Genomic DNA, 15,406 nt, shown 5'->3' on the forward strand with positions numbered 1-15,406 from the left:
CATTCCATTTATTATTTTAAAATTATCATTCTAGGTCTTTATGAAAATATAAAAGCTAACTATCTTTCAATCCGTTATTAAAGAGTGTTAGGACATTGTGGCGTAGCAGGTTAAAGTCACCGCCTGCAACACCAGCATGCCAAATGGGACCAGTTTGTGTCTCAGCTGTTCCAATTCTGATCCAGTCCCCTGCTAATGGTCTGGGGAAAGCAGCAAAGGATGGCCCAAGTATTTGGGCCCCTGCCACCCACGTGGGAAAACTGGGTGAAGCGCCTGGCTCCTGGCTTTTGCCTGGCTCAGCCCCGGCCTGGTCATTGTGGTTATTTAGAGAGTAAACCAGCAGATGGAAGATCTCGCTCTGTCTCTCCCTCTGTCTTTAACTCTTCCTTTCAAACAAATAAATAAATCTTAAAAAACAAAACAAAACAAAACAAAAAAGGTGTGGCTGGCACTGTGCTACAGTGGACTAAGCCTCCACCTATGGTGCCAGCATCCCATATGGATGCCAGTTCCAGTCCCAGCTGCTCCACTTCCAGTCCAGCTCTCTGCTTATGGCCTAGGAAGGCAGTGGAGGATGGTCCAAGTGCTTGGGCCCTGGCACCCATGTGGGAGACCCAAAAGAAGCTCCTGGATCCTGGCTTTGGATTGTCCCAGCTCTGTCCTTTGCAGCCATTTGGAGAGTGAACCAACAGATGGAAGACTTTTCCGTCTTTCCCTCTGTCTGTAACTGTCTCTTGAATAAATAAATACAATATTTAAATAAAGAAAAAAAAGAACTTTAAGACAAAAAAATTTTAAGATCTTACATATTCAGCAAATATATGCACTAAAAGAAGCAAATTACTACATCTCTTACAAAAACTACCAAATATTTCTCTTATGCCCTGCAGAAAAACCCTAAATGTGGAAGGTTATGTCAGATTATTAACAGAATGAAAAGTCACTTTTACTCTTTTATTAGCAGCAGGTGTTTTTATACATCACAGAGTTCAGCATTCCCTCTTCTAGATGATTCTTTTTTGTAAATTAAAAAAAATTTTTTTAAAATTTATTGGACAGGTAGAGTTGTAGACAGTGAGAGACAGAGACAGAGAGAAAGGTCTTCCTTCCATTGGTTCACTCCCCAAATGGCCGTTAAGGCCGGTGATGTGCTGATCCGATGACAGGAGCCAGGTGCTTCTCCTGGTCTCCCATGGGGTGCAGGGCCCAAGCACTTGGGCCATCCTCCACTGCACTCCCTGGCCACAGCAGAGAGCTGGCCTGGAAGAGGAACAACTGGGACTAGAACCCAACGCCCATATGGGATGCCAGCACCGCAGGCGGAGGATTAACCAAGTGAGCCATGGCGCCAGCCCCTCTTCTAGGTGCTTCTAACACCAATGCAATTAAAGTAAAATTAGTTTGACTCTAATACATTATTTTAACAGGTAACGTTATAAATAACTCAAATCTCTCAGCGTATCTACATTTCCACCTGCTACCACATCTGGAGGAAGGAGTTGCTGTTTAAGCATGTACGAAGTATTCTGATATGTGACTACTCGGGAGGGTCCCTCCAACAGATGTGCAGACAGTGCCAGGACAGCTGAGGCCGGAGCACAGTGCAGCCCAGGTAACTTCCCATCGAGACAACAGACGAGTTTCACTATGGAGCTAAAATCCAAAGTGACAAGACAAGGACGGAATCGCGGGCACAGGTCTGCAGGAGGTGTTCCTGGGAGCGCCTGGCCTGCTTCACGGCTAACAGCGGAGATCTAGCCCACTCATGACGGTGAACGATTCTCCTGGTGGCTAGAGTCAAACCTCTGACAGTTTAATCACCTGACAGCTTTTCCCTCTCGCTGTATAAAAGTCACTTTTAAGCCGGCGCCGCGGCTCACTAGGCTAATTCTCCGCCTAGCGGCGCCGGCACACCGGGTTCTAGTCCCGGTTGGGGCGCCGGATTCTGTCCCAGTTGCCCCTCTTCCAGGCCAGCTCTCTGCTGTGGCCCGGGAGTGCAGTGGAGGATGGCCCAGGTGCTTGGGCCCTGCACCCCATGGGAGACCAGGAAAAGCACCTGGCTCCTGGCTCCTGCCATCGGATCAGCGCGTTGCGCCGGCCGCGGCAGCCATTGGAGGGTGAACCAATGGCAAAGGAAGACCTTTCTCTCTGTCTCTCTCTCTCACTGTCCACTCTGCCTGTCAAAAAAAAAAAAAAAAAAAGTCACTTTTAAAGAAACAGCACAGAACTACAGGCAAGAAATCACCATGGTATTTAAAAACCAAGATGTGTAATGGTTACAGTTTTTAGGGTTATTAAAATAATACTTCTGGGGTAAGCATCTGATCTGGTGCTTGGGTGGCCAGTTGGGACGCCCGTGTTCCTCATGGGTGTGCCCAAGTTTGAGTCCCATTTCTGTTCCCGATTCCAACTTCCTGCTAGTGCCCATCCTGGGAGGCAGCAGGCAATGGCTCAAGTACGTGGGTCCTTGTCATTCATATGGCAGACCCAGACTGATCCAGCTACTGGCTTTGGCGTGGCCCAGGACCAGCCACTGCAGGCATCTGGGGAGTAAGCCAGCGGAAGAGAGTTCTTTGTCTATCTCCCTCCCTGAAATACACTTTTAAAAACAGTAATAGTCCTGGGTCTGGGGCTGTGGCGTAACGGGTAGAACTGCTGCCTGCAGTGCCGGCATCCCACGAGAGCACTGGGTCAAGTCCTGGCTGCTCCACTTCTGATCCAGCTCTTGGTAACGAGTCTGGGAAAGCCACGTAAGATGGCCCAAGTACTTGGGCCTCTGCACCCGTGTGGGAGACCCGGATGGAGTTCTAAGCTCCTTACTTTGGCCTGGCCCACCCCTGGCCAATGTGGTCATCTAGGGAATTAAAGCAGTGGGTAGAAAATCTCCCCCTCTCTTTCCCTCTTTCTCTGAACTCTGCCTTTAAAAATAAATAAATAAATCTTTTTAAAAAATAATAATATTCCTGAATTATTAATTGTAAGTAATTAAGACTTTCTTGTACTAGAGATCTCCTGATAGTTCCTTAAAAGTCCCAGCTTTTCCCCCTAGCAGTTTCAAATGCACAGACAGTACTCAATCATATCATTAAGTATATACTTCAAAAGTGCTTTCATAACAATGATTTATTTAATGTAACAATCAAATCTCATATTCTCTCAACTATACCATGATGCGAATCAAAACTGCAGCTTGCAGGCAATGCCACAGTCATATTTAAACCATTCTAACATGCCATTTTAGAGCATAATGAAAATGACAACCAGCGATCGCCTGTCAGCTACACAAGACAGTGACATCAGGGACTGTGTCTTTGTCCTTCAAGCATACCAGCACCCAGCACAAGGAACACGCTCAATAAACACTCTGCACAGAGACCATCTCGGCTCTCCGAGACTGGTGTCTTCCCTTCCACTGTTCCCTGCTTGCTCTGACAGCCACGGTCCAGGCTGTGTCTCTCACAGTCCACAAGGTTAGCATGGGATGGAGACTTTCACCAAGATTCTCCTGGCGGGCAGAACCCTTTATTTTGGAGAAGCAGAATTTTAGGTATGTTCGAACTGGCCTGACTAAACACATCTTAAGGCTGCTGGTGCTGGAGTGTTGGTTTTTGTCTTTAATGCCTGAGCCACATCTTCCCCATTGGCACGCCTGTGTTCCGAGCTGAGTCGAGAAACCCGCCATCCAACTGTGAAATCTGACTGGGTGCGGAGCAATTCATTTAGAGGCTACAAAGAGGCAGTGCCTGCATTTCTTCGAGTCAGAAGTTAAGGCTGTTAAAAGTTTTATTATCTTTTACATCGTGCTTCCATCTGGGTGGACAAATGCAGCAGTGTCAGAGGCATCTCTGACTTCACGAGAGAAGTTCCTAAGTCAGACTGCACGTTGTCATGCATGAATTACTGTGTCACATTCTGAAATACACGCTCATGCAGTCATTACACAGGACTTCCAGACAGTCCAAGTAATGAGCTGAAACCAAGGGTTTCCTCCAGACCTGGCGCTGCTGACAGTTACTGAGGTATTAAGATGCCGGACACTCTGACTCAGGATGTGTGGTCACATTCTGGTACCAACCCGTGAAGAGGGGCCCATTGAGGTGGGGTCAGGGGCTGGCAGGAGACCTGGGTGCAGCAGGTGGAAAGAGAACCACCCTCAGAACCTCAGAAGCTAGCTGGCAGTCAGAGCCCGACCATGGTACTGAAGCCTCACATTTTGACCCACAGACGGTCAGGGCGGAAGGAGACACTGGGGAACATCATGCAGCGTCGTGTTGGAGAGGCAGAGGGACGCGTCCTGCTGTAGGCCCGCAGGGGTGGCAGCTCAGGTTCACCCCCTTCCTGGGGCACAGCACTGCCTCTCCCGCCAGGGGTATGTCTGCAGGCAGCGAATGGCACTTTACTACTTCTTCCAGTTCCCAGATCTATGCTACTATGAATGGCTCAACCACACACATTGTTACTTAATGGAAATACAGTAAAATGCAAATTTTAAAATGTGAAAGCTATTCCTTTTATCATCAATATCACTGTGTACAATACCTTGCTGTCTTTCATTCCAGCTAAATGTTGGATGGCTCCAGATATTCCAACAGCAATATAAAGCTCCTGAAACAGAAGGGACCACATTATTAATATGTTCTTATATAACACTTTCCCAAGTGTTTTCCATTAGCAATTTAAGTCCTGGGCAAAACATATGTTAAAACAGAATGTATGCAATATGTATTATTTAAATTATGCTTTTCTTTTTACCTGACCTCCTCAGCTCATTTCTCTTCTCCCTGTGAACTCCTATAGTGGTGCTGGTATGATAGCAAACATGCGGTCAGGAGTGGGCGTTTAGCCTAGCAGTTAGGATGCCCACATCCCACGGCAGAGTGCCTGGGTTCGAGTCTCAGCTCCAGTTCCTGATTCCAACTTCAGTCAGTGCAGACCCTGGGAAGCCGTGGCGATGGCTCAAGCGGCTGGGTCTCTGCCGCCCACAGAAGAGCCCTGACTGAGCTCCCAGCTTGCGCCTGGCCCAGCCCCCTCTGCTGTGCACATCTCGGGAGAGAACCAGAGGATGGAGGCTGGCTAGCTCTCTCAGGTGACAATGAATAAACAGCAGGACTGCTTAAAAACGAACATGCAGACAATGAGGACTACCCAGCACCACTATGGAGCAGTCCCTGCGTTAGCACGCCAGTCTCACACCTGTCTGTGAGGCAGCCTCCCGCGAGGCACTCATTTGGAAACTGCTGTACAACCCACACCCGCTCTACGTACTCATTCACAACAGACAGACGTTGTACACCAACATAAAAACACACAAACTCATCAACATACTAGAACAGACCTCAACCTGGTGGTTTTCCTTCTCACAGGAGGATACCTGTTCAACTGGTCATTAGGTTATATTAATTAAATTGCACATTTAGAAAAAAGTAGAAATACAAACCAATCTGGAGAGATTCTAAACACACACACACACACACACACACACACACAGAGAGGCACAAGAATTCCCTACCAAAAAAAAAAAAAAAAAAAAACAACTTCCCAGAGGTCCAGAGGTGTGGGCTGAGCCTCTGTATCTCCAGCACCTAACAACAGGGCCTGCTTGCACTGTGCTTTTCTCAGTAAATGCTGCTGGTATTTCATCCTCTTCCTGTCCCTCTGCCTCCAGGAATTGCAAAAAGGAGAAGCTGTTTTGTCTCCCCTTATCTAAAATGTTTAAGATACCCATGGTGGAAAATTAAAATTCACTGTCATGGAAAACGGATTAAAACCCTGCTTCATTAAAAGAGCCCAGCACGACCGTCTAGCAGTCAGAATTAAAGCTTCAGCGGAGAGGCCGCTGCTGTGCACTGTGAGTGGGGCCTGCAGCGCGGGCCTCCCACTTGGGCGCCAGTTCATGACCTGGCTGCTTTGCTTTCAATCCAACTCCCTGCTGGTGCCCCGGGAAGGACAGCAGAAGATGGCACTGGTACTTGGGCCCCTGTCACGCACATGAGAGGCTGGATGAAGCTCCTGGCTCCTGGCTTTGGCCTGGCCCAGCCCTGGCCATTGCTGCCGTTTGGAGAGTAAACCAGCGGATGGAAGATCACTCTCTTGGGGCCAGTGCTGTGGCATAGCGGGTAAAGCCGCCACCTGCAAGTGCTGGCATCCCATATAGGTGGCAGTTTGAGTCCCAGCTACCCCACTTCCGATCAAGCTCTCTGCTATAGCCTGGGAAAGCAGTGGAAGATGGCCCAAGTCCTTGGGCCCTTGTACCCACATGGGAGACCCAGAAGAAACTCCTGGCTCCTGGCTTCAGACAGGTGCAGCTCTGGCCGTTGCAGCCAACTGAGTGAACCAGCGGATGGAAGACCTCTCTCTCTCTGCCTCTCCTTGTCTCTCTCTGTAACTCTGCCTTTCAAATAAATAAATAAATCTAAAAACAAAACAAAACAAAAACCTCTTCAACCAAAAACCGCTTCCTATACACACAAGCTGAAGCAGCCCGTCCTGGCTTGGGTAGGCGGTACCTATCACATATCCAGACTGACACCAGGATTTTATCACAACTGACGGTCGGGTCTCTCCTCAACGTGAATGACAGACAGGCACTGAGGCAGACACGGTGTCGGGGGTCTCACCTTGTTCTCTACCCTGCTGAAGATCTAACTTAACAACTGCTCACTCCAAAAAAAAGAGAGCGTTGCAGCTGATGGCTGGCATAACATGAGCTGTTCTAGGCTTAGGATTTTTCGGAGCATCTCCATGTACAGGGTCACATGCAAGTCAATTCCCCTCTTGCGGCCTCAACTTCCCTAACTGTGGACAGAGGAGGGACGGCCCCAGGACAGGAGCTTTATAAAAACGTTCCCCAGACACTGCACTCGGAGCTAAGAACCACAGGGCCAGGTGGCCCCTCACTGCCAGCACACACAGTGTCACTAGGCCTTATCTTTAAAGACATAAAGTGTCCACCGTGTGCCCTTAAAGGAAACAATCTGGTCTCCAAAGTTGAGTTGATCGTCTGAAAATGTGCTGAGCCCGTTTTCTCATTCAACTTGCTTGATAATTATCCAATTCTGAAGCTAGGAGCACTCTGGCTTATGGAGACTGTCTTAGGGTGGGGAGGGACACTGCACAAAGTCAAATGCAGGGGGAGGGGGAGGGCGAAGAGCGAGTGCATGCCCCGTGATTCCGGCTGGATCGCATCTAGTGGGCCAACTACAACCTGGGACCCAAGACCACATGAGCAGGCACAGTAAGTCTTAAAGCTCCATCTGCACCACACAGTGCTAACACAAATTCCAGTTGCTCTGGCAACAACCATAAACAAACCTCACTAGGAACGGGGGGGGGGGGGGGGGCACTCCCCACCTCCCAAATGAATCCTATACATGTCACTAAGGAAGTAAGATCACGGGACAGAGTAAAACTAAGACAGGTGCTCTGGGGCCACTCTGACCATTGTGAATAGTGCCAAAGGCTCTCAGCACGAACACGGAACCCCTGAACCCCAGCCCAGGATGGGCTTGGGGTCTGGGCCGCTGTTCTGGGCTCAGAAGCTCTCGGGCACAAAGAGTGGCTTTTTTTTTCCCTTTTAAAAGGACGTGCATATGCAATTAGATTAATATCTTAGGATGCATCTTCGTGGCTCAGAAAGCATTTCCACGTCTTGACAATGATAATTCGAACGTTCAAAATTCCACGGAAGCTAATTTATGGAGCACTCCAGCTACTGCTACTGCTTCCCAACAGAACCAAACCATCTCTGCCCGAGGCCCCCGCCTGCTAAGTCAGACTCTGGGACAACGGGGAAGGAAATGAGAGAAGATGCTGGAGGGAAGAAAGGCAATTAAGGTTCAAGAAGAGGTGGGTAAGATGAGCTACGGGACAGTGCTAGCAGCTTCTTTGAGGGCAGGCAAGGACCTACAAGAGGGAGAAACAGAGGCCTCCACACAGCTGCGATCAGTCTGGGTTGGTCACTCAGGTGCAAGAACCAGGATGACCGAGAAGTAAAAACAGCAGGGAGAAGAGGCCCAGGACGGCACTGCCGTGAACGTTAAGTGGGGCCTGGCCTTTGCCAAAACGGAGAGAGACCGCAGCGGTGGACTTGTCCACACAGCTCCGAGGCTGCGGTCCAGACCACCTCACAGCGGGCTGAGACGGACACAGCAACAGGAAACCACAGCGTGTGACATGGCCTCACGGAGTGTGCCACAGCAGTAAATCATTGTGGCTACGAGGCTGGCCCTGTGGCTCAGCGGGTCATACGGGCAACGGTGTGTGTCCCAGCTGCTCCGCCTACAATTCAGCTCCCTGCTTAATGTGCCTGGGAGAGCAGTGGAGCATGGCCCAAGGGCTTGGAGACCAGGAAGCAGCTCCTGGATCCTGGCTTCAGCCTGGCCTAGCCCTGGTCACTGCGGCTATTTGGAGAGTAAACAAGGAGATGGAAGATCTGTCTTTCCTCCCCTGTAACTCTACCTCTCAAATGACTAAATAAATAAATCTTTAAAAAAAAAAAAAAGAACCAAGGCTCAGGAGTCTCACTTCCAGGTTCAAATCCCAGCTCCGCCAGCTGACACACACGTAACCTTGGGTCAGTTATATAACCTGTCTGCGCCTCCACTTGCTCATCTGGAAAACAGGTAGCAGTAGTTTCCCAAGACACACTGGTGCAGCACTCACAGGCCAAGGTTTGTTCAAATATTCATTCCCTGGGGCCGGTGTTGTGGCACAGCGGGTTAATGTCCTGGCCTGAAGTGCCAGCATCCCATATGGGCACCGGTTCAAGACCTGGCTGCTCCACTTCTGATCCAGCTCTCTGCTGTGGCCTGGGAAAGCAGTGGAAGATGGCCTAAACCCTTGGGGCCCTGCACCTGTGTGGGAGACCCGGAGGAAGTTCCTGGCTCCTGGCTTCGGATCGGCACAGCTCTGGTCATTGCAGCAAACTGGGGAGTGAACCAGCGGATGGAAGACCTCTTTCTTTCTCTCTTTCTCTCTCTCTCTCTCCTCTCTCTGTGTAACTCTGCTTTCAAATAAATAAATCTTTAAAAAATACTCATTCCCTCAGCCCACTGCGGGACAGAGGACTTCCAGGGTGTACAGCTGAGCAGGCTGTACACTAGACCACTCTGAGGAAGGCACCAGTCACATCAGGCACAATGGACTCGCATTCTTATTACAATGATTTTCCAACAGATGGCAGTAAAGTAACCTGAGAAGAACTGCGCAGACCGGTAGAAGTGGTGGGCAGCCAGAGTTCCTGGTGGTACACATTGTGCAATTTTCCAAGTGTATCTAAACACTGAGGAACAAGCTGAGTGATGCCAGTTGACGGCTTTTACTGTTGTTTTGTACCTTACAGGTCACAGGACGATGACCAATGCTCTGTCCCCTGTCCTCAAGAAGCTCACATCCAACGAGACGGACCAAGGCGAGTTCATCAGAGCCAGTAACCCGACCATTGAAAACAGCCAAGAGGCCTGAGAGCGGAGCCTCTCCTGCGACCCCTCCCTTCCTGAGGGGCAGAAGCATGCCAGGGGCAGGAGCCTGACTCTGTCGCAGCCCACTGTCGCAGTCCACCCAGATGCTCCCGCTCCCAAGTCCCCCGGACACACAAGCTTTCACAGCAGGTTTCAAATGGGTCTTCTAGCTTTGGGACCAAGCTGCAGTCTCAGAAACATGATCGCAACGCGATCTTACCATCTGTACAGAAACGTAACCAGCCTGTGCATTCAGCATGGTCAGAGCAGGTGACTCGGTTCTGGCCACTTCCTCAGGAAAACAAGCACTGACATCGCTGCTGCCGCACCCAGCCCGGGACAGGGGACCTGGCGTTCAGACAGGTACTGTCTGACCCTGCTTCTCCAGAGGAGCCTGGGGCAGAAGCTAAGGGAAGGGCTGCCCCATGCCTGCACATTAGGACATCAGTATAACACGGTTAAGCCTGCAACAGAGATATTCGACGTAAATATCTCGCAAGCCACATAATTAATATAAAATTGTCAAGTAACCAGCCACTTGAAAAGAAAGGTGAAGTAAATTTAATGGTAGACTCTCCTGCAGACCAGGAAGATTCCAGGTGTCCCTTAGTCACAGTCATCTTGGTGGTCACCCAAAGAATCACACAACGAGCTGAAGGACAGCGTCGGTCAGCTCCCCCAGGAGCGTGCACACGGACAGTGTCGGTCAGCTCCCCCAGGAGTGTGCACGCGGACAGCATCAGTCCACTCCCCCAGGAGCGTGCACGTGGACAGCGCCGGTCAGCTCCCCCAGGAGCGTGCACGTGGACAGCATCAGTCCACTCCCCCAGGAGCGTGCACGTGGACAGCCTTGGTCAGCTCCCCCAGGAGTGAGCACGAGGACAGCCTCGGTCAGCTCCCCCATGAGCGTGCACGAGGACAGCGCCGGTCAGCTCCCCCTTGAGCGTGCACGAGGACAGCGTCGGTCAGCTCCCCCAGGAGTGAGCATGTGGACAGCGCCGGTCAGCTCCCCCTTGAGCGTGCACGAGGACAGCGCCGGTCAGCTCCCCCTTGAGCGTGCACGAGGACAGCGTCGGTCAGCTCCCCCAGGAGTGAGCACGGGGACAGCGTCGGTCAGCTCCCCCAGGAGTGAGCACGTGGACAGCGTCGGTCAGCTCCCCCAGGAGTGTGCACGTGGACAGCCTCGGTCAGCTCCCCCAGGAGTGAGCACGTGGACAGCCTCGGTCAGCTCCCCCAGGAGTGAGCACGTGGACAGCCTCGGTCAGCTCCCCCAGGAGTGAGCACGTGGACAGTGTCGGTCAGCTCCCCCAGGAGTGAGCACGTGGACAGCCTCGGTCAGCTCCCCCAGGAGCGTGCACGTGGACAGTGCCGGTCAGCTCCCCCAGGAGTGAGCACGTGGACAGTGTCGGTCAGCTCCCCCAGGAGCGTGCACGTGGACAGTGTCGTCAGCTCCCCCAGGAGCGTGCACGTGGACAGTGTCGGTCAGCTCCCCCAGGAGCGTGCACGTGGACAGTGTCGTCAGCTCCCCCAGGAGTGAGCACGTGGACAGTGTCGGTCAGCTCCCCCAGGAGCGTGCACGTGGACAGTGCCGGTCAGCTCCCCCAGGAGTGAGCATGTGGACAGCCTCGGTCAGCTCCCCAGGAGTGTGCACGTGGACAGCGCCGGTCAGCTCCCCCCGGAGCGTGCACGTGGTCTGACGACAGGGCTAGAGCAGACTAGCGTTAGCCTGTGTGTCTGCTTCACCCGCGCTGGCTCAGGGCAGGACCATTCAGGGGAGAGGGGGGAAACAGGGAAGAGTCCGCAGCGTGGCAGAGCTGCAGCCTCGTCGCACAGGCTCTCGGCACGGCCCACCAAGAGCGACCAACAGATGACCAAGTCCATCACATGTCAGCCAGAGTGGACCGAGACAGGAAAACCAAAAGCAGATGACAACTACGAGTTTAGAATGGTTAAGTCTGTATGCTGAGAAGCCACTCCTCCTATAGACTTTGTTCTCCAGTAGGTTACCATTTTTTCCTACAACTCTAGAAGGACATTAAAAAACCTACTTTCAAAACTCCTAATTGTAAAGAAAAGATCATAATACATCTGAGTCAAAAACAACCTGGAATAAGACATCAAAAAAGGCAGAATTTGGAACGCAGCTGACATGGTACAAAGAGGAACCGCTGGTTAAGATGGCCACATCCCCTATCAGAGCACCTGGGTTCAATATCCAGCCCCACTCCTGATCCGGCTTCCTGCTAACGTGCCCTCTGGGAGGCCGCAGGTGACGGCTCAGGGAGGTGGATCCCTGCCACCCAGGGGGAGGCAGAGACTGAGTCCCTAGCTCCTGCCTTTGGCCTGGCCCAGTCCCCAAGGTTGAGAGTTCTCTCTTGTTCTGTTTCTCTCTCTGCCTCCTAAATAAATAAAGATATATAATTTTAAAGTAAACATAGGGGAATCTTCAAAAAGTTCACAGAAAACGCACATTATGAAAAAATCATGCATAGTGGAAAGCCAAGACACTCTGGCAAAAACAAAAACAAAAAAAAAAAAAAACCTAAATGAAAGATCTCTGCGAGTGAGATCCCAGTGGAAAGAACGGGCCATCAAAGGAGGAGGTACCTTTCTCTGAAGGGAGGAAAGAACTTCCACTTTGACTATGACTTTGTCTAAATAAGATCGGAGTCGGCGAACTCAAAAGGCTTCCATAGCCTTGGCAACTCATGACAAGAGCCTAGGGAGATTACTGACGCCATAACAAATCGTTAAGTCAACAACAGGAGTCACTTTGCACTTACTCCTCATGTAGGATCTCTGTCCTTAATGTGTTGTTCAATGTGAATAAATGCTATAACTAGTATTCAAACAGTAGTTTACACTTTGTGTTTCTGTGTGGGTGCAAACTGTTGAAATCTTAATTGATCTTCTGTATATAAAAAGAATTGAAAACGAATCTTGATGCTAATGGAATGGGAGAGGGAGTGGGAGATGGGAGGGTTGTGGGTGGGAGGGAAGTTATGGGGGGGAAAGCCATTGTAATCCATAAACTGTACTTTGGAAATTTATATTTACTAAATAAAAGTTAAAAAAAGAAAACTCATGCATAATTTCAAATTTTTGCACCAAATATTTAACCTTTTGATTCCATTTTCCACAAACTTTCTGAAGTACCCTCATATTTCAAACCTTAGATGCATATGAGAAAACAAGGAAGACAGAAAACTAGTGAGCTAAACTGTCATTTCTGCCCCAGTTCCTAGATAATTCTGGTCTAGAAGTTGGGGTGAAGTTTTTTTTTTTTTTTTTTTAAAACAAATCTCTAACACAATATTCATGCAGGGATATATATTCCAGATGGCGGTATCAAGACATACCAACTTTATCGTATAATGTATATATACACAATATAAAGTTGAAATTACATGTGTTAATTATGTAAACTCATAAATTCACATTCTCCTAGAATTGGAACAGTATTCTGCCTGCAGCCATTTCAGATCTGCTTTACTTAAAACAACGAATGGAGAGATCCAAACATCTACTTTGTTTACATTAAATATGGATATGAATGGAGTTGTAGAATCTGGAGCACACAGAGCAGAAAACCCAGGCAATCATGCTCCTTCTCTAAAAACTCAGATTTCAAATCTATTTCCTACTGAGTCTCCCCTTCTAGAAAAGACTTGGGAGGAGAACTACAGATCTTTAAGGAAAAAAGATCAAATGCACATCACATACGCAGTTCTAACTAAACTAGAGCGTAGAGATCAATCCAATGGTCTGTGATCAAAACAGTGCCCTTAAGTTTCACAGAGGGGCAAGAGGAAGTCCTGACTCAAGAGACTACAGAGGTGCAGCCTTCCACAGTGACTGTTACACCCCCACACGGGACAAACGCCAGGTTCTGAGTTAAATGAATGTATCTATTACTACAAGCCTCCTTGCGTTGATATTGCCAGAGTTCATCCTGCTGCTCGTTTAAAAGGCCAAACTATTTCCTCTGCCAGCCTGTGCTGGAGTCCCGTCTTGTTTTGGAAGAGGTCCCAAAACACAAAGCACAACTCACTGTGCTCTGTCCTGACAGCTCTCTGTGCAGTATCAGGAGGACCCTGGCGAGCTGAGCGGTACAGGCACAGAGGATTCCACTCACACTGTTTAAGGCTGACATTGTCCCACTCACCAGCCGCTGCTGCTGTACAGACCAGCCTGTAATGTGTCGGGGGGATTCAAGCCCACCCACCAACCCCCAGGGTCACAGGTACTGTCGCTGACGTGCGTGTTCCCGTGAGTTACCTACTTCACTTATGCCAACTCCCTAAGACAGAAATGAGCCCCACTTTATAGAACAGAAAGCAGGCAGGCTCACTGAGCTTCCCAGGATTATACAAATCTAGTGAAAGGCAGGTTTCTTTCTCTCCAGCTTTACTGAAGTATATTTGAAAACAAAACTTTAAGATATCTGCTATACAGTTTATGATATTTTGGTATATGTGTATATTGTGAAATAATTAGCACAATCAAGCTAACACATCCACATATTTCTTGTGTGTGTGTATGTGTAGTAAGAATACTTAAAGTTTACTCTTAGATGGGGCTGGCATTGTGGCATAACAGATTAAGCGTCACTTGCAATGCCGGCACCCCATACTGGAGTGCAGGTTCAAATCCTGGCTGCTCCACTTCTGATCCAGCTCCCTGCTAATGTGCCTGGGAAAGCAGCAGAAGATGGTCTGAGCACATGGGCCCCTGCACCCACATGGGAGACCCAGATGGAGCTCCAGGCTCCTGGCTTTGGCCTGACCCAGACTTGGGTATTTCAGCCATTTGGGGAGTGACCCAGCAGATGAAAGATCTGTTTCTCTCTTTTCCTCCTCCTCTCTCTCTGTAACTCTGCCTTTCAAATAAATAAATCTTTTAAAAAATATATTGACTCTTGGTGAATTTCCACTATACAATCCAGTATTTTGAACAGCCACCATTCTGTACACGACAGTTCCAGAATTTATTTTGTGCCCATCTGACCTACACCTCCCCATCTCCCCTGCCCTTAGCCCAGGCAATCAACCCTCACTCATTCTTCTGTCAGGATTCTTTTTTTTTTTTTTTTTTAATTAATTTATTTATTTGAAAGGCAGAGATACACAGAGAAGGAGAGGCAGAAAAAGAGACAGAGAGAGGTCTTCGATCCGCTGGTTCACTCCCCAGTTGGCCGCAACAGCCAGAGCTGCACCGATCCGAAGCCAGGGGCCTCTTTCACTGCTTTTTCCCAGACCACAGCAGAGAGCTGGATGGGAAGAGGAGCAGCCGGGACTCGGACCGGCACCCATGTGGGATGCCAGCACCGCAGGCTTCTTAGCCTGAATCCCTTCATTCTAAACTCAGCACTGTCTACTGCACCACACATGACTTGACGTGGTTGTAGTACTGCTAATGAGCTTTGACTGAAGTGGCAGTCTTCTAAAACTCCAGTAAATATGCTCATCTCTGAGAAAAATCCCTAAAACAAAATGGGGTCAGATGAACAGTCAACTGAAGTTTGTTTATTTAAAAAAGAAAAAAAAACGGTCAATTTTGGCTAACGTTAGCTCTAACTCCTTATTTCTGGGTTTGTGGGCGGGCCCTGGGCCCCTTATCAAGAACAACAGTGCGGACCACACCCATCTGATTTACTGTGCTGTGAACCATCCCGCGTCAGGGAAAGTGCCTCTACCGCAGGCCTTGCGCACACTGCACCAGCTATGGGGCCACCCTGCGACCCCTCACGGAGAAGCCGCGAGAGACTCCGAGAGCACTGCCTGCTTCAGCTGTGTTAATGTCGTAGTTTACGTGACCTGTGCTGACAACGAGCTGGCGCTTTTTGGCTGAAGAGTCTGACCTGGCTCTCAATGAAGTCCGTTACCTGGCTCCGAGTAACTGCTGCAGGGAGACGCCTAGAAGCAAGACCAGAGAATGCCTTCGGAAGG

The 15,406-nt window shown here is 49.6% G+C and overlaps 1 protein-coding gene across 2 annotated transcripts in view; it reads right to left on the minus strand.

The window, feature by feature from the left end:
- ETFA (electron transfer flavoprotein subunit alpha) overlaps positions 1-15,406 on the minus strand; it is a 94,098-nt gene that overhangs the window by 5,512 nt on the left and 73,180 nt on the right. For both annotated transcript variants that reach the window (XR_001792266.4, XM_002721596.6), the window contains one exon: positions 4,540-4,605. Coding sequence is in view for 1 of the 2 variants with exons in the window: in XM_002721596.6 (XP_002721642.1) it covers positions 4,540-4,605 (66 nt within the window). In the remaining variant the exon portion in view is untranslated. The remainder of the gene's footprint in view (positions 1-4,539; positions 4,606-15,406) is intronic.

The sequence above is a fragment of the Oryctolagus cuniculus genome, chromosome 12 (assembly GCF_051225735.1).
Source record: "Oryctolagus cuniculus isolate XC-2025 breed Fujian yellow rabbit chromosome 12, ASM5122573v1, whole genome shotgun sequence".
NCBI lineage: Eukaryota > Metazoa > Chordata > Mammalia > Lagomorpha > Leporidae > Oryctolagus > Oryctolagus cuniculus.